Source organism: Pogona vitticeps, chromosome 4 (genome assembly GCF_051106095.1).
Source record: "Pogona vitticeps strain Pit_001003342236 chromosome 4, PviZW2.1, whole genome shotgun sequence".
Taxonomy (NCBI): Eukaryota; Metazoa; Chordata; class Lepidosauria; order Squamata; family Agamidae; genus Pogona; species Pogona vitticeps.
In genome coordinates, this window is record NC_135786.1 from 239,605,081 (window position 1) to 239,630,999 (window position 25,919).

Here is a 25,919-nt window from a genome sequence, read left to right on the forward strand (position 1 = left end):
ATAGCTGCTGCCCGGTGTATTCTGGTCGCTGCAATCCAGAACCAGAAACCAACTCCCCTCTGATGGAGTTTTGTGATCCTAGCGTGTTAGGGATATCGTAGGGCTGTGAAAGCGCTGCGTGTAAGGACCACATCATCACGCTCCTGGCCCAAGCCACTATGGGAAGCAGCTGGTCTGCTCCTCGCCATCCTGCAGGTGGGGGGAGGGTCTACCTTTCATGCTCGGAGGGCTGTTTGGAAGCATTAAAACCTGCCCAAACATTATCCAAGTCCTCAAGCTTCTGCTGGCCACCCTTAGGCAGTGCATTATATTCGTGTCTGTCTTCTGTTGCTATAGTTAAGTTGTTTTCTGTTCCTTGAGCCATCCAGAAAACCTTTTTTTTTTTAATCCCTTGTAAATGAAGTAACTCGGTAAACAAATACTGCACCGGCGGGGGGGGGGGGGCGCTCGCGGCTCAGTGGCGTCTGAACGCACACAGGTGCTGTCTTCCTCACTCCCTGAATTCTGGACGAGCGGCTGCTTCTACGCGTGGGTTCCTTCTTGACCTTGTTTCCTGCTTCCGAGGCTGCGATTCAGGACAGTTTGGGGCAGGCTAGCCGTTCCGCTTTGGGAATTTGGAAAAGCCCACCGCTGTACCGGCTGGGGCAACCTGGGAGCTTTAGTTGGCCAAAGGAACTCCTCTGGATTCTGGCTGTTTTGCCTTTTGTCTGGTTTGGAGCCGACCTTTCTTAGGGCTTTTGCGCGGGGGTCCCAGGGTCTTTGGGCTTTCATAGAAAAGGCTCCCGGCAGACTTTGGGGGTCTCTGTTCCAGGGAGGCTTTCTTCTCCCATCTGGGGCGCTGCCGTGGGCCCAAGGCAGTCAGAGCCCTTTGGAAAGGCTTGGAGAGGAGGAGACCGGGGGGGGGGGGGGGAGAAGGATTTCAATTGAGTGATTTCACAGCCTGGGGTTTGCCCCTGGAGGCAGCTGCTCCGGCAAAGGTCAGCCCAGCGGCAGCCTGTCAGACCACACGGGAAAGGCAGGAGACACCCACTGCTGCTGCCGGAGCCCTCCCTTGGCCCCGGACTTGCCTTATTATTAGCGGGAGGAGGAGATTTGCACAGTGGCCGGCTGCCGGGACCGACCGAGGGGGCCCCTTGCCCATGCAGGCTGTGGGAAGCCAGGAGCCGGGACGCCGGAGGGCTGAGCAGGTGGGGGGCAGGTGAGTGGCCGTTTGCTGAGTAAGGGGGAGGCAGTGCCCGAGGACCCTCCCCAAAACTGCCAAAGGAAGGGGTGGGCATTAGCTGAAGAGGGGGCATGAAGCCAGACCATGTGCTACAAATAACCTGCCTTGAAGACCTGACATTGCATTGCTGTCGGAGAGAAGCGATTCAGGCAGAATGTTGTGTCTGAGAAGTCAAACCTCTGATCAAAGACCCTGTGAAGGTCTGGAAGACCAGTCATGGGATGAAGCAAACAGATGTTTTTAGTGGTGGCATAAAGAAAAGTTCCTGCTGCGACAAGCACACCCCATCGGCCCTTAAGGAACGGCCTCCTCTAAGTATGGCTTAAGCAATGGGTTTTTTTTCCCCTTCTCGTGCGCTTTTGTGTGGTTAGGAGACAACACATCAATATTCCTCTTTGTGGATTCTTTTGTGTCCAAATAAAGGCTTTGGGCTGGAAAGGTTCATCCATTGTTGCCTTTTGCTGGCCAGGGAGGTGGAGGGGCTCTCTTGGTGGCATTGACTGGCATGGAGCCGTTGTTGTTGTTGCTGCTGCTGCTAGTGGTCTCTCTGTTTGTGTGCGTTGATATGGAGATACCAGACCCAGGCAGTTTCTAGTTTGGATTACAATTCCCAAAATTGCAACCCCCAGCTGGTTCTAGTTCCAAAGTTGCTATAGGGTTGAGGCATTGCGTTTAAACTCAAGAACCTCTGCTTGTTCTGGATATGAAGAAAATAATGTGGAGGTGCAGGCGGGGGGTAGCCCAAAGAAGGGCCACTGGGGAGGGGCATTGTGGAGCTGCTTTGGCACCCCTAAAAACAGGGTGCCTACTGGGCCCACCTGTCCTGTTGAGCTGACCTTGAGAGAGCAGCCGTGGGGGAGGCAGGGCAGGGGGTTCAAAAGGGTTTCAGGGACTCCATAAGCCTTCTGGGTGGGGTGGGGGCTTTGGTGGCCCAGCTGCTCCTTGCCCCCTTGGCCTGGGGCCATCCTGTCTCTCCCACGATGGGTGCCAGCCCGTGGTGAGGAATCCTCTGGGGACGGAAGGAACGCTGTTCCCTTCCAGCGGTGAAGGTGGGGTGTGGCGGAAGAGAATTGTACAGCGGTTGTGGAGTTTCTGCCCATTTCAATGACATCTGCATGGGGCGTAGGAAAACAGCTGACTGAGTCATTATTATTTATTTAACTTATATGCCGCCCACACTACCCAGAGGTCTCTGGGAGGCTTACAGCAATTTAACTACAGTAAAAAAGATAAAACAATTAAAATACAATTAAAATATATACTCTTTACAATTGCCATCAGGACCCACAGTTGATGTCATTTGAATTAAAAGCCTTCTGGAACAGGAAGGTTTTGACCTGGCGCCGAAATGTCATCAGCGCCAGCGCCAGACGAAGAATCTCAGTCGGGAGGGCATTCCATAGTCTGGGGGCAGCTGCCGAAAAGGCCCTTTCTCTACAAGCCGTCCCTCTTACCTCCTTGAGGGAGGGCTCTTTCAGAAGGGCCCCCTGGCTAGATCTTAACTGCCGGGTAGGTTCATATGGAAGGAGGCGGTCCTTCAAGGATCGGGGGGGGGGGCTGGCCCCTGGAAAGGAAGCCTCTGCAGTCCGGTCGCTTGCCTTTGGCTGCCATCTGATTTGGGGGGGCTCACCGAGCTGTATGGGAGCCGAGAGGTGTTCCCAGAACCTTGTGCCGTGGCGCCTGTCCCTTGAGCACGGGCCGCGTCAGGTGTGTTGCAGACTGCCTCCCCCCCCCAAGCATAGGCATCAGTGAGGCAGCAAGCTTTTCGCCCTGCGGGGAGATAAAAGCGGCATCTGTTGGGGCTCTGCCTGTCGCGCATGGACGGTCCAAGGTGCAGAAGGCCTGCCGGGGTGGGGGGAGAGAATCCCTCACCTCTGACTCTCTGGCATTTGGGGAGGGATTGAGGGAGGGCGCAGGTTTCCCAGCGGAGAGGGAAGGGAAGGGGCAAAGGGCAGGAATTGCTTGACAGAGGGAGGGGTGGGGGGTGCGGCAGGGTGGGGCGGGGCTGGACCTTCAGCAGGTTCAGAGAGCATAGGCCACCTCACTGCTGTCCCCCCCCCTCCGGTGTCCTTGAACACCCAGGTCCCTTTGTTGCAGGCTTATCTGGGGAGACCTCGCTTGGTCTGTGCGTGCGTGGCGTGCGAGGGGATGGGCGGCCCAGACTCTCAGCACCCGGGCAAGCAAAGAGTCCATGGCACTCATCATCATCACCATCATCCTCCACTGTTAAAAGAAATGTGGTCGTCCTGGTGACCTTGTCAACTTGGGCACTATCACAGTGTCTCGCCCTGTGATCCGTTTATATTCAAGGGTCAGGAGAGTTAAGGGGGAAATCCTGGGGTTCCTAGTCCCAACCACATCTGGGGGGGGGCTGCTTGGCTCCCCTCCCCCGTCCCCTCCCCAGCCAGTGCAGAGTCAATCCTGCTTCGCTGAACGGAACAAGAGCCGGACTGGACTTTGAGGGGTGTGTGTGTGGCCTCTGCCTGTTCCTCCCGAGAAGGACTTACCTTGCCCTGGCGCAGGAGGGTTCGATTCCAGCTCCGAAACCCGGAGCAAAGCCGTTGCTTTCCTTTCCTTCTTCTCAAACCTTGAATTGAGATTGCCAACCAGTTTGTCGCTCTCCCCCCCCCCCCGTCCCCAAATGCACGCCAAACCAGGAAGGGTGGGTGGGGGGCAAGTTAGCCTGCCAGGCTGAGCCTGCCAGGTGAGCCCCCATCATCGGGAGACTCTCTGGAGAGCGACTGCAGAAACACACACAGGACACACTCGACTGCTTTGCCCGAGGAGGAGCGCGTGAGTGGTGGCCGGGCCAAGGGGACCTTCCCGCCCCTCGGCTGGTCTTATCGCTGTTTGCAGAGCGCCGGGCAGGTGGCACCAGGTGGTGCTAAAAAAACAAAACAAAACCCCAGCCTTGCAAACATTCCCCCTCCTTCCTTTCATCCCCCTTCAGGGCAAGTGAATGAAAGTTTCTGGAAGGGGGAGAATCCTGGGAGGAGCCTCTGAAGGACCTTTCACACTGGATCTGGCCTGATTCTGTCCATCTTTTTGTTCCCACCTCTGGGGAATCTGTGGACAGAGCAAGGACGTTGGCATCTGGGTCTGAGAGAGAAAGGCTGCCTCGGATCAAGCGGGCCACGGAAAGCCCCCTGGGTCTTGGGACCTCTTTGCAAGGGAACCCCGAGGGGATGAGAGGGCTCCATCTTCCTGGGGAGTCCAACAGGTCAGGCCATCAGAAAACAGAAAGTCAGCACCTCTGCTCTCCTTCTGCAAGTTCCCAGGGTTCAAATCTGTGCCATTGGGAGCTTGCTCCCTTTTCCATATTGGCAGGAGACGGGATGGGGGGAAGAGGGAAGAAGCTGCATGGACACCGGGAGCAAGAGGGGGCCAGAGAGCGAAAAAGAGGCAGAGGAAGCCCTGGGGGGGGGGGAGGCCTTGGTGGAATGGAGCCCTTGGCCCAGAGCATCCCAGGGAGGGCCACCTGAGGACCGGAGAGGCCAGGGGTGGGGGATCACCCCTGTTCCACAGGAAAGAGTTTGGATGAGGGCTGATCCACACGTTTGGATGTTTTACGGTGGGCATCAAAAACTCTTCCAAGGATGAGGAGGGGGGACATTCTGGTGAACAAGGGCACCTTAGTGGGAGGGGGGTATGGGGAAGAGGACTCCTGCCCGCCGGACCAAAAGATGGGCACCGTCGCTCCTCTCCATTCTGTCCATTTTTTCAAGCCGGTGCTTTTCAGATCCATTTGGACTACAACTCCCATAACTTTCCAGCTCAGACTGATGGGAGTTGTAATCCGACACTTCTAGAGGACATCAGCTTGGGAACGGTGACGACGAGAGGCCCACGTCTTGCTCCTCATGGCCAAACCTCCACCTGCTTGCCTTTCCCAAGGTCTGCCAAAGCCAAGATGGGATTAGCCTGGTCACCATGCTCGTGGTGGTTCATTCCTCGGCTGGTCTGTTTCATGGGGCAAAGGGTTCCTTGGCAGCTGCCCCGTCCCCCGTCCTCCCACAGGTCTTGGCCCATGGCGCCTTTGTGAGGCGGGCATCACCCCCAAGAAGGGTCAGAGCATTCTGCTCTAGAACATTCCGCTTTGTCCCTCAGAAGGCGAGGGGCACCCTCCCCTTCGGCTGGGAGCCGCATCCGGTCCCCGGAGGAGGGACGCGGCTGTGAAGGGCTGAAGAGGGATGAGGGTGAGGCTGGAGGCCACCTGAGCATGAAACAGCAGGTGAGGGGGTGGGAGATGAGGGGATGAGGAGGGGCCAGAGGGCCAGTCTCTCCAAAGCTGGCTTGGAAAAAGCTGGGGCCGAAGTGCCCAGGAAATGGGCGAGACCCCAGCCCAGGCGAAGGGACGGGAGCCTGTCTTGAGCCTGGATTGAACTCCCTCTCGGACCCTCCCGGAGCGCCCTTGGACGGGGCAGGCAAATACTGTACGGTTTAGGGCTAGCGGAGCCGTGGGCATCGCTAACCATTGCACAGCATAAAGGGAAACGGAGGCGTTGGGTCTCCGAGGCTCAACCCCGCCTGGTGTTCCCAGCTTGATGAAGGCCGACGGAGCCCAACGTTGAATGGTGAACCTGCACCAAGTCCCACCCACTCAGTGGGTCTGACCTCCTTTGGCCTCCTGGTGGGATTCTGGCCCGAAGCGTTGTGTGCTTGAGCTCATGGACCAAAGCAGAGAGAGAGAGAGAGAGAGACTGGATGGGGGTGGGCTGAGGCTCGGTTTCTCCCACCGCCACCCCAACTCCAACGGGCCAGGTTTTGATGCACAGGTACCCTAGAAGGCCATCGACCACCCTGCTGGCCTGAACCCACTGACCAGGGGCCTGCCTTTTAGGACGCTCCCGTTGGCCGCCTTTGTCCTCCTCCTCTTCGGTGGAAGGAGCGTAGAACGGCTGCCCACCTGCCCACTCCTGCCAGTCCATCCAGGAACAAGGCTGCCTGAGTGACGGAAGAGACACGAGGGTGGCTGTCAGGATTGAGGGTGAAAACCAGGCTGGAGTAGCAGAGGGAGGCTTGGGTTCAAATCCCTGCTCAGCCAAGGAAGCTCACCTGAGGGTGGTGAAATGGTCACCCCCTCCCCTCGAACATTGCACATGCCCTGGAAGCCTGGGCGTTTGCCTAGGTGAAAAGCGACTGGATGACATAAGGACCAAGGAATAGTGGGTTGGTCTCTTGATTGGGTGGTGCCCCGGATGCCCTCCGACCTCCAGCATCCAGGTATGGACCCTGGAGCTCTTATGAGCCTGTGTGGGTCCCAGGGGGGTGTCCACTCTCTGCCTCTGGATCCATGGAGTGGTACTCATGGACAGCAGGTGATGTTTAGAGAACCTGCTCCTCAGGTCTCTTGTGAAGCCAGCCCGACCTGTTGGCCAAGGGTTTTCCCCTCTGATCCTATGAGCCCGAGCGAGCCCAGCTGGTCCTGCCCAGACAGAAGGGATGCTGAGTCACCACGACTCATCCTCTTCCTTTTCCTCCAGTTTGAGGGATGCCTCCCTGTTCCCGTGACCATGCAAGCCACTTGCACCAAATCTCCTGGAAGAACTTTTATCCCTTTCTTACCTGATGCCTCCCCCACCCCACCCCCGACAACACCTCTATCGGGCCCGTTCCATCGGGGTGTACCTTTGTATCAAAAGAGCCACTTCCAAAGGGCCCGGAGCACTTTAGAAATGGCATTCATGCATGGGGTATGTGTGGATTTATGTCTTTCTTGTCTCCTGTGGGGGTGCGACTGTCTTCCTGGGGGCCACTTTCTGCAGCTCCGTCGGGGAGATAGCTCCTAAGAATAAATGGGCCAGATATTTTCAGAAATTGTGAGCGTGTGTGCATGCATGTTGGTTGCAATCAACCGTGTGCCCACATGCTTGATGCAATTGGAACCCTTCAAAACACCTCGTAGAGCCTAAGCCCGTCTTTGACTTAAGCCTCTGCTTGCAGAGACTTTACAAGGCCATCACCATGTTAGTTTTCTGGCCTGGGCACCTTTGGTGGCTCCCCAACCACGGCTTTTGGGGTTCTTTTAATGGATCTGTGCAATTTATTGTACCCAAGGGTTGTCTGTGTGATTCTGCATGAAGGGGGGCATGACGTCTGGGTCTTTGTGCCTACATGTGATGCTCCCGTGTGCATCATCCCTGTGGATGCATCTTGATGGTGACAGAATCGCCTCTGCATGGCAAGCAACACCCTCTGTTCAGCAAGCGATCCCTTTCCTACAGACAGATTGATGTCCCTGCGTTTAACGCAGTGAAGGTGGAGTGACAAGGCTGCTCCGAGCTGGAGGGGCACCTGGTGTTGCCTTAGGTGGCGTCTAGACTCACCGATGGATGGGCTTTTCAAGTACCGTCCGGTTGATCCTCCATCCACACCCGGCTGCATTATCTTTGCCCAGACATCCTAGACAGGGACCTTCCTGTGGCACAAAAGCACTGCATGCAGACGTGCGTTCTAACGGTGGATTCCTGCACCGGCAAAATGGGGCCAGACTAGATGGCCCCTGGGGTGCTCCTTTTAAGTCGACTAGTCTGGGTTTCTACTCCTGAATGCTGGGCCTGCGGAGAGCCTTAGAAGAAAGCAACGTGGCTTGACCTTGGGCATAGCGAAACAGGATCTCAGCCTCCAAGTTGCACTGGAGAATTTGCAGAGCTGCCGGCCTTGCCAGGATTCCACCTCCAGTAACTCAAAACTAATTTGACTTGTTGAGAGTCTGTCTGCAGACCAGTCCGGCTTCCTGCTGGTCAGTCGGTGATGCTGGCGGAATAGCTCAGACTCCATCCACGGTGCTGGGTGTTTAGGGAGATTTGGTGGGGAGGTGAGCCTGGGGTCCCTCCAGGCCTGCCCGTGGCCAGCGCCAGCCGCTTTCCTTGGTTCTAGCGCTGGTGCAAACGAAGGGGACCCCCCTTCTGCTCCCCGACACCCCTCCGAGCATTCCTCCCCCCCCCCGTCCTCTCGCCTCCCTGCCCAGGCCAACGAAGGCCGCTTGCCCAGAGCCAGTGAAAGACTCCGTGGGGAAGCGGGCGGGGGGGTGCAGTTTGCTCTCGGGTCCTTTGTTTCGGAAGGCGAGATGGCAGGTCCCTTTCAACCGTTCCCCACAATGTGACTCTTTCTTCCAGCCGGGAGTCTCCTCCTCCTCCGGCTGCCCTGCATTAAAAGGAGCTGCTCCTTCCCACCCAGCCCGTGTGGGAAGCAGCCTCTTCTCTCACTGCTGGGCCGCCTGGTAGGTGCCTTTCTCTGGTGGGCCAAGGAGAGCAGCCAAGAAGCAAGGTCCCCTTTTTTTTTCTTCTGCAATGGGCAAGGAGGGGAAGGGAAGGGGGGAGGAGGGTCTGCTCTCCCCTCTCCTCTGGAGCTCCAGCCCTCTTTTTCCCCCCCAGCAGCGTGGGAATTGGCAGACCTTTGCCACCCCGTCCCGCCCCAACCCAGCGCACCGGAGTGCCATTCTCCACGGGCAGGACTTTAACCCTAGCTGGGGAAATTGGCGACATCCTCCTGGAGGTGGCCATGCCAAGGCAGGAGATGGCCCGGGCTGTCCTGCGTGCCGGCCCCTGGCATCCCCGGGGCAGGACCGGAGGTTGCCTGTGGTCATGGGCCCCCCTCCTGAGACTCACTCCAGCTTCTCCTGTTGCTTCCTCCCTTTGCAGGGCCCTGGGGCAGCGGGCAGCGGAGCCAGGGAGGATGGCGGAAAACGGGCTGGCCCAGCGGGGCAAAGTGCTCACCCTGGAGTCTATGAACCCTTTTGTCAAGAAGGTGGAGTACGCCGTACGGGGGCCCATCGTCACCCGGGCCGTCCAGCTGGAGAAAGAGCTGCAGCAGGTAAGAGAGAGCCACGTGTCCCTCCCCCGTGGCACCAGGCCAGGCAGGGCAGCATCCCACTCTGGGAGACTCCTTCCTTCAGCTGAGTTGGCTCTCTGACAACATACGTCACCCACCGGTTCCCCCCCCCCAAAAAAAAACACGGCCAGGGTTTCTTTTAATGTTATCTTTTAACTTTAAATGACACAAGTATAAATCCAGGTTCCAGCAGGGCAAAAGTGTCGCCTTCAGGTGCTTAAAGCAAACAGCAACGCTTTTCCTATCTGGGCGAAGCTGGCATTCCCGTTTCTCCGGGTGGTTCTGAGTTCCTCGCCAGGTTTTGGTTCTTAAAGCCGGAGAAATGGCTTCTCTAGAGTCGGGGAGGCGCCACGCTCGCCCGGAGGCGGAAGGTGGCTTTGGAGAGAGACCCTGGCAACGGGGTTCCTGAAGAGTCAGACTGTGGGCTAGCTATGCAGGAGGTCAAAGCAGGGCCTTGGAGGTTTTGCAAGGAAGGCTGGAAACACCACCGCCAGACTGAACTGGGTTTGTCCCAGGATTTTCTCCTGGTTCAGGAAAGGGCAGAACGTGCTTCTGGTGGTGCTGCTTCATGCAGAGACGGGATCCGGCCCGATGCCTTTTGGCTTCCTTTCTCAGCCCCTGAAGTGGGGGGAAGCTCCTCGGTGGTGGCCCCCTGGGCCCTTCTGCCGGGCGAGTTGCTCAGGTGAGCCTGACCTGAGGGGCGGCTCTGGCTGTCCCAGAAGGATGCTGCAGGTGCGACTCCTGAGCAAACACCCGTGAGCAGGAAGAGGGGCCGCCGCCTATTTGCCGAGGCCGGCTGGGCTTGCAGAGAGGACCCCTGGATCCGTCCCTCTCGCCTGCAGCTGAAAGAGGGAAAAGAGGTGTTGCCCCTGGTCAGAGCCGCAGGCCGGGCCAGGCTGGATAGATGGAGGATGGAGCATGGGTCACGGTGCCTCCTTGGACTACAACCCTCAGAATCCCCCAGCCAGCCTGTCCACCAAAGATCAGCTCGACAGAAGTAATGTTGGTGGCAGTTTGGACTCCGACGGCTCAGTTGGCACACCCCGTTCACTGTGCCAAGCGGCAGATGTGGAGTGGCCGGCACGCGCCTGTGAGAAGCAGACCAGTGGCCACCCTTCCCTTGGGACTTTACGCTGCCATTTCTTCCTGAGACTGAAAGGGCTTTGCAAGAAGAAGGGGGCCTTTGCCAGCTGGGCCCGTGGGCAGCCCTGCCATGTGTTGTTTAGTTGTTAAGTCGTGTCCAGTTCTTCATGACCCCATATGGACCAGAGCACGCCAGGCCCTCCTGTCTTCCACTGCCTCCCGGAGTTGGGTCAAATTCACGTTGGTCCCTTGGATGACACCGTCCATCCATCTCGTCCTCTGTCATCCCCTTCTCCTCTTGCCTTCACACTTTACCAACATCAAGGTCTTCTCTTCTCATGAGAGGGCCAAAGGATTGGAGCCTCAGCTTCCAGGGAGCACTCAGGGTTGATTTCCTTCAGAATGGATAGGTTTGTTCTCCTTGCAGTCCAGGGGACTCTCAAGAGCCTCTCCAGCACCACAATTCAAAAGCCTTCTTTATGGTCCAGCTCTCTCTTCCGTACATCGCTGCTCAAAAGCCCTGCCATGCCCAGGTGGTAACCTTTCTTCCTTCCCTCCCTCCCTCCCTCCTACTCTGAGGGACGCATAGCCTTTAACAGGTGGGAGGAGGGTGAAGGGCTAGGCAGAGGAGCGAAAGCACATCCAGACTCCTGCTTTGGAAGACCTGGACAACTGGTCATGTCTCTCCTTGCTAAGTGAGGCTGCCAACTTACCAGAATATTGGTCCTGGATTGCTCTCATGCCTTTGATGGGTCTACAGAAATACGCAACCAGGAAAGCCATTCACTGCACAGAGATCTCGGCTACGCCAGTCAAAGTATGCTTAATAACGGCAGAGGCAATGCAGGTTGGCAGTGCCAATTTCTCCTTCCTCCAGGGGAAGCCGAGAGCTGGTGGGGAAGAGTGACAAAGTGTCACACCAGGACTCAGCTGTCCTGAGTTCCAATCCTGCCTCAGCTGTGGACATTCATGGGAGGGGTGTGGCAAGGCAAGCCCCTCCTTGTACCTGGGAAAGGCTGGAAGGGTTGCCGTACCTCTGAAGCAATCTGGGGGCACAGAAGAACAATGGAGAGCTAGCAGAAAACCTTGTCGCACTTTTATCACAAGTAAACACAATGTGCTGATTACTAGGATGGGAACAAACCAAGTGGAGCCAGTCATAGGAGAGCGGAAAGGCTGAGCTCTCCGAGAGAAAAACTAGGCCATGGGGTGGAGACGGTCCTCTCTCTCTGAGTGGAGGATGGGTTCGCTCAGCTTTCCTGGTGGGGACCCCAACCCTCCCCTCCTTCGGGAGGGGGCCAGAAGGGGAAGTGCCCCGGCCCTCTCTGGCCCCTTCCGCCCAGTGAAGGGGAGAGAAAGGCCCCCCAGATGGAGGTCCCCGGATCTCTTGTCTCTCCTAAGGGAGGGAGGCTGGACTGTCATTCCTGGCTTGGGAAACCTTCGGGCAGCAACCCCCCCCCCCCTTTGCATTTCTTCTGCAATAACGCAGTGACTCTTGAACAAGCCATTTATGGTCCCTGCAGCAGATACTGGTTTTTCCCCCATCCGATGCATGAAGGCCCTCTAACGTGGCCTACTGAGGCACGTGGGAGAGAAGGAGTGGCCCCTTCAAGTGGCTACCAGCCACCCTGGCTCTATAGCCCTCCCCCCGTCCCCCCACCCCCACCCCCAGGCTTAAGGGTGGCCTGTGGCCGAGGACTGCCTGCTGAAGGAGGCTCTCCCTCTTTGGGGCCCACCAGTAGGAGCTTCCCAGAGGGAGCAGGAGGCCACGGCGGGGTGGGGGGCGGTTGGGGGGTGTTGGGGATGGGAGACACACTTCTGGTCTGACCCAGCAACGCTTCCTGGATGCTCTGAGCAATGCTCCCTCCCTGACTGGGCCGGGTTGGCCAGGGTCCACCCCCCACCCCCCGCTGCATGCCACCCACCCCACCCACCCACCCAAGCCCTCACCCTCACCAGGGCTCAGAAAAGGGGGAATCCTGCTTTTGGCTTGGACCCGCTTGCGGTAGCCGAGGCACAAAGAGCAAAGCTGGTGCAGGGGTGTGTGTGTGTGTGTGTGTGTGTGTGTGTGTGTGTGTGTGTGTGTGTGTGTGTGTGTGTGTGTGTGTGTGTGTGTGTGTGTGTGTGTGTGTGTGTGTGTGTGTGTGTGTGTGTGTGTGTGTGTGCGCACATGGAGTTCAAACAACTGCCTGCTCCACCCGGAACATCTGGAGGCAACCAGATGGTGTGCTCCCCATCATGACATCTCTGGGGTAGAAAAGCTAACACCTGTTGAACTTTTTTCCCCTTTGTGCATCTGTTCACTGACTGGGGCCCGCCCTGGGGAAAAGATGCTGGGGCTCCCAGTGTCATGGCTGATTTTCCCCTGGGGGGGGCCCTTCCCTGCCTTCTCAGGAGGAAGAAGAGCTGAGAGAGGGAAGGACCCCCCCCCCCCAGGGGCAGAGAAGGGCAACTCAGGGGCCCTGTTTGGTTTCCGAAAGCAGCCAAGAGGTGTTTGTGGGAAGAGGTGGGGAGCCCTCTGGGTGTTGCAGGTGGTTCTCCCCCCCCTCCAAAATAATTATTTTTGGGGGGTGGCCTCTTCCCCTTCTCGGCCTGCCCCTTTGGGATGAACGCCGCTCCCCATCATCCTGACCAGGAGCCCCGCGTCTGGGCCGACATGTTCTCGTGCCGCTGACAGAGCAAACGAGTGCACGTTTCATGTGTCCTGCCGAGGGAGCCCAGAGAGGGTGCCTGGATCGTGCCCCTCTTGTCCTTTCTCCATGGGGGCCCCCTATGGACCTAACGCTGGCCGTCCTCTCCCTCCTTCTTCTGCGCAGGGGGCGAAGAAACCCTTCTCGGAGGTGATCCGAGCCAATATTGGGGACGCTCAAGCCATGGGACAGAAGCCCATCACCTTCTTTCGCCAGGTAGGTAGGTAGGATGTGGGGCCCGGAAGGGGAGCGGGGCCTGTCGCTGTGGGGCCCCACATGCTGCCAAGGAGGCCGGATGCTCGGCCTGTCCACCTGGGAGGGTACCGGGAGGGTGGAAGGAAAGGTGGGGCGAGCCCCCTCGGCGTTGAATTGCTCGGAAACCGAGTGACCGTCACCTCTCTGAAGGCCCACGGCTTCTTGGGCCGCCTCGTATCCCACAGAGGCCCAGATCCCTTCCTCGCTCCTCCGCGTAAGGGTACCAGCAAAGCCTGCGATTTCTTTTTCCTCCTGATCCAGTTTCAAAGGGCGCTGGACCCGCCCGGGAGCGATGGAGGCAGAGGTGACCCTTGACTGCCTCCTGGTGGCCGCCGGGGGTGGGGTGGGGTGGTGTGGGGGTTGGCTCCTGCCCTCTTCTTTCCCTGGCTCAATCCATGCCCCCCCCACACCCACCCTGCATGGTTAAAGGGAGAACCATTCCAAAAAGGAGACATGGGGCCACCCAAACCAAGAGCCAGAGGGACGGGGGTCCAGAGGGTGGCGGTGGGGGCACGTATGGTAAGGGAAGGGAGGGCGGCCACTCCTGGAGGTGCGTGCCCCCATTGCTTCTCCTGCTTCCACGGCTCCCCTGCGCTCCCTGTATTGGGGGAGGGGGCAGGGAGGGCCCAATCCTCCCCCCCAGTGGGGACCAGAGAGGCTGAGCCCTCCAGAGGTGGCGGGCAGGGCCCCCCTCTCCTGTCCCGGGTCTCTTGCGTGCAGGCTTTCCTGCTCATCCTTTCTTTCTCTCTCTCAGACCGTTTGTGCATGTGTGTGTGTAAAATTTTGGGGGATGACCTGTGTGTTTTGGGGTGGGGGGATCTATTTTTGGGGTGTGTGTGTGTCCCCCACCTGTTCTTCAGCACCCCCTGCGGGAGGGGCAAAGAAAAGGAGGGGAGATAGCTGTTCCCCCCCCCTTGCAGTCACTTCTCCCCATCCATTGAAGTATTTTTTGTTCTGCAAGAGAAAAGTACAAGGATTTCAGCCCAGACTTGTTGAGGCCCCCCCCCCCCAGATGTGGCCAAGGACATCTCAGCACTAGAAACCTCCAGGGCCTCAGGCTGATTTTGGCCCTGGTTCGCACCTATAAGTTGATCGTGAAGAAAAGAGGATGATGGTTGTGGGTTTTTCAGGCCATTCGGAGGTTCTGGAGGTTTTTCTTCCTAATGTTTCACCAGTCTCTGTGACTGGCATCTTCAGAGGAAAGGAGTCAGAAATCACTCCCATCTCCTGAAAAAGACAAAAAGCTGATCCCACAGCTATAAATACTCAACCATTCCACAACTGCACCAGAGGACAGAGAGAGTTGTGACTCCTGTCCGCTGAAGATGCCCGTGGCCACAGAGACTGGCAAAACGTTAGGAAGAACAACCTCCAGAACATGGCCAAAGAGCCCAAAAAACCCACAACCATCGGATCCTGGTTGCGAAAGCCTTCAAGAATACAGAGAAGAGAGGACTTTGGGCCAAGTACAGAGTGCTTTTGCTCCACCACAAGCAGCCTAGGGAGAGGGCATTGAGCCAGGAGGGTGTGCGGCTTACCAGCCAGAGGTGAGAGCAGGGCAAAAAGCAAAGCATGAAGCCAGACGCCTCACCTGAGCTCTCCTTGGCAGGTGTCCGCTCTCTGCATGTACCCTGAACTCCTGAAGGACCCCAGCTTTCCAAAGGATGCCAAGGAGAAGGCTCAGAGGCTGCTGGCAGCGTGTGGGGGGCAGAGCATAGGTGAGTCTTCCCAGCCCTTTCTTCCTCTGCCCTTCCTGGGAGGAGGCTTTGCTACTCTCCAGGTGGAAATACACTATTGCAGGAGGAAGAGTGCTGCTGAGCAGGCCCTTCTGCCTCCAGTTTGGGCACCACCCTTGCAAGACACACCTGCCCAGTCAGGCAGCAAGCAGGGGCGGCTCTGCCAGGGAACAGGGTGAAGGAACTGGGCTCATGGGCAATCTTCCTTCACAGGGGAGGAATCGAGGCAGGTCGGACATTGGTGTCTGGATTCTGCAGAAAGGGAGTTTTTTAAGTGTGTGTGGGGGGGAGATGGGGGTTGGGTGGGCCCTTGAGCTCCACTTCAGATACTCGCATGTTGCAGGCTGCCACTGCTTTTGAAAAAAACCCTGATGGCCACCAGCAAGGGGGGGGGCAGGTTTCTGGAATAGCCTGCCTCTTCACTGACCCTGCAGATGGGCTTCTGCACAGAGGAGGCAGGGCTGGAGTGGGTTGTGGTTCTTGCAGGCCCCAGTGGGTGAGGACTGGGGTGGGCACAGCCTAGTGCCCCATTCTGCAGGGCCACCCGTTGGCTGAGAGCAGAGGGGGCCTGACGGACAGCAGCCAAATGGGGGGGGGGGGGAGAATGATTTCTTTTTTAAAAACCCGCAGGATGTCTTGTAAAAGGGGGATTTTTCCTTCTGGGAGGTCTTTTCTCCCACATCTGTGGGGCCCTCTTTTATGCTCCCTCCTTGTCTGAACGATCTTGAGGATTCAATGGAAGAGCTGCAGATGGCGAGAAAGGGATCTGCTGGGAGCCACGGAAGCTGAAACACGGTTGGGAGGGCATGTCCCGAGCAACCTCCGGAGGAAGGGGAGGATGATTTCTCTCCAGGTCTTCCTTTGGGTCATCACCCCCTTCAGAGAGAGCCCTTCCCTGGCCTCCCTTGGGCCAGTGGGATGACCTGACCGTGTTCCCTCTTGGGGACCTCTTCTCCCACTTCCAGGGGCCTACAGCGCCAGCCCGGGCATCGAAATTATCCGCCAGGATGTGGCCCACTTCATCGAGCGCCGGGACGGGGGGATTCCCTCCAACCCAGAAAACATCTTCCTTTCTACTGGTGCCAGCGATGCGATTGTGGTAGGGGGACCCCCGGGCGTGGGGGGGGGATGAGGGGGATGAGTGGGCGGCTGGGGGAGGGCAGGTCCGGGAGGCCTAGGGAGGGGCAGCTCCCCTCCGAGGGGTGGGGCTCCCTTTACCCCCAACGGAGGAGGGTGGAAATGGGTGGAGGAACAGATCAAGGAAAGCCCCTTTTGTTATAAATATGGTTGGGGAGCTTGCACAGGAAAACCGACACCAACGGTTTAGGAAGGAAACCGGCTGCAGGAGACTGCCCGTGAAATGCCGCCTTTTCCAAGCTGTGGAGGGCTGCACGGACAAAATCATCTCAGGGGCAGCGCTCCGGTGCCCATTGCCTGCCAGCCGCCCTCTAGGAGGCGCCTTCTCCCACCTGGGATGAAGCTGCCTCTCTTCCAGATGTTCCAGCTGCTGCAGCTGCTGAAGGGCCCTACCTGTCCAGGAATGCCCAGGAGGCTCAAGGGGCAAAGTGGTGGGCGGTGAGGACGCGCAGCATGTGGGAAGCGCACTTGGCATGGCTCTGCGAGAACCGGCCTCCCCTTTTGTTATCCCCCAAAGTAGGGTGGCTCCAGGCCTTCCTCGCCAACCGCCAGCTCTGGGCATGGGGACAACTTCACAAAGACCCCTTTGTGGATGTTCTTGGCAATCTCCCTTCCTGGCAGAAGTGGGACAACACGGGGGGAAAGTGGCGTGCCGATCTCCAGGGACCCCCCCTTCCCATTGGAGGAGGGGTAGCTGCCAAGATATCTTTGGGAACCAGGCACGCCAGGATCTGTGGTGGGTTCCTGGGACGGGACACAGAATCAACAGGCGAAGCTGATTGAGTACGGCCGACCTGGGCAGAGTGCGGCCCGAGGGCCACATATGGCCTGCAAGCCGCTCCTGTCCAGCCCGTGGACAGTTTTGAACATGAAAACTATTTATAGCTTTTTGTCTAAAGTTGATCAGTTGCTTATCTTTAACATACCGCAAAAAAAAAACAACCCTCTTAAGTATTTGTGAAGATTAAGAAGTTTAAAATAAAAACAATCATAACATCACTGTTTCATTTTATTTTTAAGCAAAGTTGGTTCGGGCCCCAAACACAGTTCAGATTTTTCATGTGCCCCCCCCATAGAAATTAATTGCCCAACCCTGGGGTACGGGAAGGCCAGTGGTTTCTCTCCCTCTCCGCGTTTGCCCTGGGCTTCCTCCCACAGCTTTGGCCCCGGCCAAAGCCCCCTCCCTTTGCCTTGAATGGTCAAAGTCTTGGGCAGGGGGAGAGGGGGCTTGGAGGGGCAGATACGGGCCGGGAGGGGCTGCTCCATTAACCCGAGGCTCCCTCTGACTCTGTCCTGTGTAGACCATCCTGAAGCTGCTGGTCTCCGGGGAAGGGTGCTCTCGCACGGGGGTCCTGATCCCCATCCCTCAGTATCCACTCTACTCGGCGGCGCTGGCTGAGCTCAATGCCGTCCAGATCAACTATTACCTGGACGAGGAGAAGTGCTGGGCGCTGGACATCGGGGAGCTGCGGAGGGCGCTGCGCCAGGCTCGGGAACATTGCCACCCGCGCGCCCTTTGCATCATCAACCCCGGAAACCCGACCGGTAGGTGCCCCCCCCGGGGCATGGCAGCAAAGGCTGTGTTGGGGTGTGTGTGTGATGACGTTCCGTTCCAGGGAAATCCAGAGCCTCTTCCTTCCCAGGTGGAAGATGCAGGACTGGGAAGGAATGAGTTACAAATCACAAGTTTCCTCTTTGCTTTGTAACGGTATCTTAGATACATTTCAAAAGTAAGGCAGAAGAAGAGAGCCCGAAGAAGACTCACCGCCCCTGAGCCAGTTAAGGGGAACTGCTGGACTCACCCTGACTTTCAGGCCAGGATACTAAGTGATCCCATAAGTCCAGACACCACGTTCCTGACTCTCTTGGCCCATCATCCACAGGTCTCTCCAGCACCTTCCACACAGCCGAGGAGGCAGCCGCTCTGAGGCTGTTCACGGGGTCCCTTAGTGTCCTGGCCTGAAAGCGAGGGTCAGTCCAGCAGCTCAGGGGCGGTGAGTCCTCTTCTGGCTCTCCTCTGCTGTACGAGGCCTGCCTCGGATGTGGGAAAGGAGCCCGAGGAGGGACGAAGCCACCCTTCGGATGGAGCCCTCTTGGGACGAAGGCTGCTTCTTGGGATCTCCGGCTGGGGGATTCTGGCAGCCAGCCTCCCTAAAATCACTTTTCCAAGCCCCAAGTTTAGGGGGTTGCCAGTCCAGGATAACTGGCTGTGTCAATGAGCCTCCAGAAAGCCGTGCGCCTGAGTGAAAGGTGGAACTTGGGAATGTTGCTGCTCGGGACTACCGCTCCTAGAAGCCAGGATTCTGGGAATCTGAGCCCAAAAGAAGGGATGTTCCCAAGCAAACTCTGGAAGGAAGACACTAGAAGACCTGATCCGGAGCTCCCCCACTCACCCGGCTTCTCTCCATTCCGCCCTAGGGCAAGTTCAAAGCCGCCAGTGCATTGAGGACGTCATCCACTTTGCTTGGGAGGAGCAGCTCTTCCTTCTGGCTGATGAGGTGAGATTTCTGGGTTCTCCCCTACCTTTGGTCAACGCCAGGTGCTCTCTCTCTCTTTCTCTTTATCATTCTCTCTTTCTCCTGGGAAATGGAGAAGCTGAGCAAGCCGTGGGCGTCCATGTCTTCTTCTGAGAGATGCAGATGAGAAGGCATCCCGGCCCAGCTTAGGGCTGCTTTTGTGCTCGTTGAGCCAGCAGGCTTGAATTGATGTTCCCCAAGTCATTTGGTCTACAGATCCCATCTTTAAATGACAAATTATGGGGGCTGATGGGAGTTGTGGTCTGAACTATGTGGAGATGGGAAGCAACAGATCCCGGGTTGCAGAGAACAAACAATGCCTTGATCATTAGCAGAGTTTAACGTACAAAGAGCAACTGCACAAGGAAAATGAGAGAGAGTGGCTCAAATTTCACAGCTGCTTCCGCTCGCAGTGACTAGCACTTTGTATCTTAAAAATCACTCTGGAAGCATTTTAAGCAGGGAAAAAAAAGGAGGAAGCATCTTTACTTACAGTTTGTGGTCAGCAGTTACAACCAGCAGAATAAAGAGAAGGTTGCAATTTCTACATGCGGGAGAAACTGCTTTTGTGAACACATGGTGGGACGTGTCAGAGGAAGAGAGAGAGAGAGAGAGAGAGAGAGAGAGAGAGAGCAAACAAAGCACACAGGACAAACAGGAAGAGGAGGGGCAGAAATGTGGGTTGGGGATGGGCTGCCTCAATTGCCAGGGGCGGCATCTTGGTGGGGTGACTCTGTTAATTGGTTAGTGGCAGAAAGAGGCAGTTGCCTTCGCTTGTGAAATCTCCCACCCACCGATACCCATGTTAATTGCATGCAAGATTGTTGCTGTCTCCACGCCCTTGGCTGTGGCCCCTGCTTCAGGACTGGATGCCGCTGTTGTAGCTGACTATCGTGTGGTTCTTCCCCCCCCCCCCAGGTTTATCAGGACAATGTCTACGCGGAGGGCTCCCACTTCCACTCCTTCAAGAAGGTCCTCTTTGAGATGGGCCCCAAGTACTCGGAGAGCGTGGAGCTGGCCTCCTTCCACTCCATCTCCAAGGGCTTCATGGGCGAGTGAGTGGCGAGGGCACTTCTCCTTCCGTCAGGAAGCTGCTGGCTCTCTCCTCGGCCGCCTCCCTTTCCTGAAAAGCCCAACAGCAGGGAGAGCGGAGCGCTGTCCCGCCCCGATGTGACCCAGGATGGAAACCCAGGATGGAAGCCTGGGCGTGGGGTGGGGCGGATGTCTCCAGAGTTGCCCTCTGGCCCTGCCGCGCACCCACAGGCCGCCCCGTCAGCACGCGGGGTCACCGTCGGCTTCCACCCCTTGCCAGGTGCGGTTTCCGGGGCGGCTACATGGAGGTGATCAACATGGACCCCCACGTCCTGCAGCAGCTGACCAAGCTGGTTTCTGTACGGCTGTGCCCGCCGGTGACAGGGCAGGTCCTCCTCGGCGTGGTCGTGAACCAGCCGCAACCCAACGAGCCTTCCTACCCGCAGTTCAGCCGGGTGAGTGGGACTGCCACCGGCCCTGGGTGCCCCTTGGGAGGAAGGGTGGGGGGGCGCTGATCGAAAGGACGGCCCGGGAGCGGGAGGCGCCTCTCACTCCACACCAGGGCCCAGGCTGGCCCCTCCGGCACCCTACTTGCAGTACCCACCCTTGCTCAGGTCCGGGGGGATTGACCAAGAACGTGGGCTTGCTCCCTCTCCTTCCTCTGACCCACAGGTCGTCTCTTTTTGCAGGAGAAAGAGGCCGTGCTGAGTGCCCTGGCCAAGAAGGCCCGGATGACGGAAAAGGTCTTGAACCAGGCCCCGGGGATCCGCTGCAACCCAGTACAGGGGGCAATGTACGCCTTCCCCCAGATCCAGTTGCCACCTCTTGCTGTGCAAGAAGCCAAGGTAAGGTCGGGAAAGCTGCCCCGCCAGGAGCCACCGGGGCCTGATCCTCAGGGCTCCGGCGGGTTTCTCTTCCTCGGCTGCCCGGACCGATCCTCGGGGTGAGCCTCAGATATCTCTTCTCTCTCCCCTCCCCTGTCCCCGGCTGCCCTTTCACCAGGCACAAGGGCAGGCGCCCGACATGTTCTTCTGCCTGAAGTTGCTGGAAGAGACCGGGATCTGCATCGTGCCTGGCAGCGGCTTCGGTCAGAAGGATGGTACCTTCCACTTCCGGTATGCACCCTCCGGGCTTTCATGGGGGTGGCCAGGCAGGGGAGGGCAGGGGGGCTGAGCCTCATGACCCCCACAGACGTCATTTTGTTCCGTATTCCTGAAGTCCGGTCCTAGTCCCCTGAGCCAGACGTCTTGGGCTACGATCCGCCACGGCCGCTTGCTGCCCTGTCGGAATTTGCCAACTCAGGTGAGCCACGAGAGGCTGGTCTCCCTATGTCTTGGCACTCTCTGCTGCCCTCTCCATCTGTAGGGGCATCGCTTGGCCCAGAGGCTTTCTCTGTGCATCCCCGTGTGAGCCAGGCCACCCCTGGGAAACCTCCCACAAGCTCTTCCCCTTCATGGGCCAAACGGCCAACCTCCTCCCACAACGCTCACCTTCTGAATCCCAGAATGGCCACAGGAGTGCCAGGAAAAGGGCCGGCCCGACCATCGGGTGGAGTGAGCTTCCTTTGGCCAAGAGCGGGTGGGGCCCTCCTGGCCAGGGAGCTCCGTCCACACCACCCCAGCCTCCCTGCGGAGCAGAAACGACACTCAGGCAGGGCCAACCCACAAGCTGGCTAGTTCTGTGAGGCCCCATATTGTGTAGAGATGGTGTCAGTGGCCCCTGCGCAGAGGGGCGCGTGACCTTAAGAAATGCTGACAAGCAATGGCTGGGTCCAAAACCCCTGACACATTGCGTTGAGGAGCAGAGGTCTCTCTCCTAACAGACAGTCCAGAACCCGAGGTTAACAAAAAATAAAGAGCAAGTGGGTTCCCTCACCCCCTCGGGCCGGACCAGGAGCCTGGCGCTACTGGGAGGGAAAAGAGTCACTGGGGCAATCCTTGTTTCCCCGGGTGGTGGTGGTTCCTGGAAGAAGCACCTGGAGATCTAGACACCTGGCCCTCGGAGATTCTTGCCTCCGTCCCAGGCTGGTCTCTGCCTGCACCCTGCCAGGAAAAGAGCGTCCCCAAAGGGCAGGGGAGAAGGTGGCCGAGTGAGGCTCTCGGGTCCCCTTCCAGGCTCCCCCCCCCCTTCTCATTCTCTCTCTCTCTTGCCGGCAGAATGACCATCTTGCCACCTCCAGAGAAGCTGGAGCTGATGCTGCAGAAACTGACCCACTTCTACGCCAAGTTCACCCAGCAATACGCCCAAGCCCCGCTCACGGGCAGCAACAACGTGGAGATGATGGAGCCGACAGGCTGTTAGCTAGACGGGCACTCTTGCCCTCCTCCCATTCAGACTCTACCTCCGACCCTCCCTCCTGCTCTCCCCAAAGTATGGAGCACCATGGGGGGGGGGGCACTGGCAGATTGGCAAATGTATCGAAGACCTGGCATCCCAGCGCCTCATCTGAAAGTCCCCTTCCGCCAGGCCAAGGGGAAGGGCCAGCCCCCTCTGCAGCCCATCAGGCGTCCCTCCCCACTCTTGACTCCTCGCCGATTGATCGTGCCTGGCTTGCCAAGGGGGAAGAGCAACACCCCCTAGCAAGCGATCCTGCTCCGCAGTGCCTGAGATGAGAAGAGGAGCCCCAGAGGGAGGGTGACCCCCCCACCCTTGCTCAGGCTGCCCCAGAACTTGGGGGGGGCAGTTTAGAGTCCACACAGCTGCCTCTCACACCCACAATTCTGCCATGTGGCAGGGAACAAGAGGAGATCAATAAAACCCATGGAACGCGCAGAATAAACAGTTGGAGAGCTCCGTGGTTTGGGTCTCTGGCTGGGGGGCCAGAAGTTGGGAGTTTGATTCCCCCCACCCCTGCCCCTGGACCTCCTTGACAGGGGCCGGACTGGATGATCCGGGGGAGGGGGTGTCCCTTCCAGCTCTGCCGTTCCATTGGGCACCAGGGCCGTCTCTGCGGGCTCAAAGTCACGTCACCCACTTTGGGTCCCATCCTGCGGCCACAGAGGACAACTCCACATTTGTTCACTGGTCTGCCTTTCCCCCGTAAGACGGGTTTCCAGGCGGCTCGCAACAAGGGTTAAGCAGGAAAGCATGAATTTCAGGCATAAAGTGCTGATCGTGTGCCTGCAAAAGAAAAGAGGGGCCTCCAAGCCCGAGAGCCCCTTTCCCAGCAGCTGTGGGGAGCTGCCAGAGGCCGGCCTGGACAGAAAGGCCACGGAGAGCCATCCGTGGCCTTGAAGCAGCCACCGAGAAGGCCCTGCTTGTTCTGAGTACGGAGGGGGTGAGGTGGCGGAGTCTGGGTGTCCCAGAATGCTCCCCCTTGGCTGGAGAGGGCCTTCTCTTGGGACCAGCCATGCCCCCCTGGGAGGAAGCCAAGCGTCTCCCTGGGGCAGCTGCTGGACCCGTCCTGGATCTCTTTGGGACGGCTGCTCTGACCCCGCCTTGAGTGGCTCAGAGGAACCACATGAAGCAAGCCCCCACCCCGCCCCCCAGGCCCCCAAGGGCTCTCCTGAGATCCTCTCGGAGGATCAGCTGATATGCTCAGAAAAGAAGCAGCCAGCCCGAGAAGGGGCACCTGCCACGCCAGCCTCTGTCTGCTCCTGCTAGAAGGGGAGGAAGGCAGCAAAGGGTCTCCAGGAAGGGGTGGTGGTGGTAAGGCAGCGAGTTCCACTGCCTCAGGCGTCCTCTTACTGGAAGGAGAGCGAAGCTTCCCGTTGGGTCTTCTTTGGGCTGGTTTCCTTGGGAGGTGGAAGGGGAAGGGGAAGAGAGCCCTGGCTGCTGTCAGAGTGTGGTGGGAGGCAGGAGCAAAGCCCCCCCCCAGCCAGAACAGTTGGCGTTTTCATCCCTGGCACACTTGATCAGCCAACGTGGCTGCCTGTTGGAAATGCCGGCTACCCCTCCTTAATCCTCTCCCACCCCCCATGAACCATCAAGCCATAACAAAACTAGAGAGGATATCTCAAGGCACAGCCCGGCCACCGGGCCAGAGGATGTGGTGACAGCGGTGGGAAGGTTGCAGATAAAATATCAACCACATCAAGCAGGAAGAGAGTTAAATGGCCTTCCTGTTTGCAAAAGGCTCATGGGGGGGGTGTCTCGGGTCCAAGTCTCCGTGGTGCAGGATCCCCGACGAGGACTTCCACCCAAAAGGCCAGTCCTTCGTTCTGGCCAGAGTTTCTTTCATGACCTCATCAGAGTCCTCTCGGCTTCTCTCTCTCTCTCTCTCTCTCTTGCCGGCCTGCTCTTGCTCTCCAGACAGCTGAGTGGTGTGGAGCCGCAGCCTGTCCCGTTTGTGTTCTCTTTGCATCGGTCAGTGTCCGCCCCACACAAAATGGGGTCTCCTCCAGGTGAATTCGACAAGGCACAGCCCCTAAAATTCTGCTCCCAACCCAACTGGCTGGTGGGGGAGGCAGCGACAGATGGAATGTTATAGGAATCCCGCGTTTCTGCAGATGGAGGAACAGCGGCTTAGGCGTTTGCACCAGAGTTGAAGGAACAGATTTCAGAGGGTCCAAACCATGCAAAGTGTTTTGGAGCGAATCGGGGGCCACAAGATGGGTCTAGGTGGTTTTAAAAGAGGGTCAGAGCAAGGAATGCAAAGGTAAAGAGGTTTCTCAGGGGCTATTCCTTGTGCTGACCAGTGGAGCTTCCAGATGGAGAAGCACTGTATCCTTAAAAAATATTTGCAAGAGATGTGTGTGTCTCTGGAGAGGCTCATGCCTTGAAGGCGTATCTTCCTAGAGGCATTGGTTTGGCCGGAGTAGGGAAAAGGGGCTGGGGCAGAGGTACTCCTGGTCTAACCTGTCAGTCTTCTTATTGTTTGCCAAGGAGGACATGGAACAAAGAGAAAGAACAGACCAACACACAGGACAGGTTGGTCTGACTCTGGGACTGTTCCTTCCAGTGAAGACAAAGGTCTGTTTTCAGAGCATCGGGAGGGCTACGCTCAGTTGATCACGGAAGTAAAAAGCCCGTCAACCAACAGGCATCAAAGGGAGCTCCTCTAATGGGGCGGGCATTCAAGCTGGAAGAGGACAGTGATGCCTGCCACTTGTGATTGGAACTGGGAGAGCAAGGGAAGAAGGTCGATTACACAGCCCTGGTGTGTTATTCCTTCTTGTCCTTTCTAGATCTACCTGTAGACTGTGATGTCCTTCCTCTTTTCTCCTGTGTTTTCCTTCTCTTAGGACGTAAGCAGAAAGAGGTAGACTCACCCTGTCTTCTCCACAGAGGTTGCCAATAAACTTTCACAAATGGAAGACAGCTTTAAGGACTTCTGTAATCACGTTTAGGGCCCTTTTTTCTGCACTATTCACAAATGGATTTTCTGAAGCAATAAACTTAAGTTTTCTGTTTTTTGGGGGGCAGGGGCTTTCAAGGTGGTTGCTCTTTTTTCTTTTTTATTGTTTTAATAACATGGGTTAGGGTATGGGATACAGAAAGCAAGAGGGGGTATAAGAAAAAAAAGAAAAGGGGGGGAACAAAAATATACTAACATCCAGTCTATTCATATTGCAATATCAACATTCAGACTCCACTTTTCTACTATTTTCTGCCTTCCAGATTTTAGTTCATGTTTTGATCTATGTTGAGGTGGTTGCTCTTTTTTTAATATTCACCAGACTAGCAAGAATTTGCTGCATTCTGCCAGCAAAAATGCCAGTTATTCTTCAGTTCAAACAAAACCAGAATGTAGAGTTTTCGGGGTCCACAGGATTGGGATAAAGGAAATGTGCCACAGATCCAAAGAAAAGGGAACGAGGATTCCAGTCTCATAATGTTGATTGCACGCTTCCCAAGTCCTTCTATAGGCAAGCTGCGTGGGCCTTTCCTTTCACGGGGGGGGGGGCACATCCATGGTGGAAAGGATCTTCAAGAACTCGGCTGTCCCCTTTGGTCACTGGCTGAGCGGAACATCTATGGCAGGGTGGGCCACATCCACCGAGGGCCAAATGAGGGTCTGGACGACCTGATTTCCAGATCCTCCTGGAAGGGATCAGTTTAAGTCTGTGGCAGAGACCACCGGCCCCTCTCTGGTCACCCAGCGGCATGCGGGCAGGGGGAGTTGGGGAGAAAAGCTCTTTGCTTCTAGCTCAGACATTGTTTAAATGGGCAGCTGGAGGTGTGCGTGTGGGTGTGGGTATGTTTATGCACGTGCCTGCCTCACAATGCAGTTCAGAACTTGCTTTAAAAGTCAGTCCTTCAGCTGGGCCGACAACCATGGCCAAATTTAATGCAAAAAGGGTGTTGTGCATAAGTTCTAAGGAAGGAGCATGGAATCTCCCCACCACCACCACCAGAGGGCAGCTGGCTGGGGAATTCTGGAAGTCCAAAATGATAACTTCCCAAACTTACCTTGTGGGCTACACTACAGGGATTTCCCCCAAGGACTCTGAATGAGGCTGGCAGGCTGGCAGGC

At 57.3% G+C, this 25,919-nt stretch overlaps 1 protein-coding gene and 1 long non-coding RNA gene across 4 annotated transcripts; one reads left to right on the forward strand and one right to left on the reverse strand.

Annotated features, from left to right (window-relative positions):
* The first annotated feature begins 457 nt into the window (after nucleotides 1-457).
* Nucleotides 458-24,840, forward strand: GPT (glutamic--pyruvic transaminase). 3 transcript variants are annotated; one of them, XM_072999627.2, is made up of 12 exons: nucleotides 458-1,198; nucleotides 8,866-9,037; nucleotides 12,955-13,044; nucleotides 14,693-14,801; nucleotides 15,785-15,918; nucleotides 17,258-17,501; nucleotides 18,375-18,454; nucleotides 19,391-19,527; nucleotides 19,785-19,959; nucleotides 20,194-20,349; nucleotides 20,507-20,619; nucleotides 21,661-24,840. In XM_072999627.2, the coding sequence occupies exons 1-12, from the start codon at nucleotides 1,140-1,142 to the stop codon at nucleotides 21,803-21,805; spliced, it is 1,614 nt and encodes a 537-aa protein (XP_072855728.2). In that variant the 5' UTR covers nucleotides 458-1,139; the 3' UTR covers nucleotides 21,806-24,840. The 3 variants fall into 3 exon arrangements, with proteins under 3 accessions (XP_072855728.2, XP_072855730.2, XP_072855731.2); XM_072999629.2 differs by lacking the exon at nucleotides 458-1,198 and adding an exon at nucleotides 1,238-1,537; XM_072999630.2 differs by lacking the exon at nucleotides 458-1,198 and adding an exon at nucleotides 8,421-8,491.
* LOC110084848 (uncharacterized) lies at nucleotides 2,362-4,521 on the reverse strand. The gene is made up of 2 exons (XR_013544429.1): nucleotides 3,730-4,521; nucleotides 2,362-2,992 (listed from the first exon to the last, which is right to left on the reverse strand). It is a non-coding gene; the product is annotated as an uncharacterized LOC110084848 (long non-coding RNA).
* Nucleotides 24,841-25,919: the final 1,079 nt, after the last annotated feature.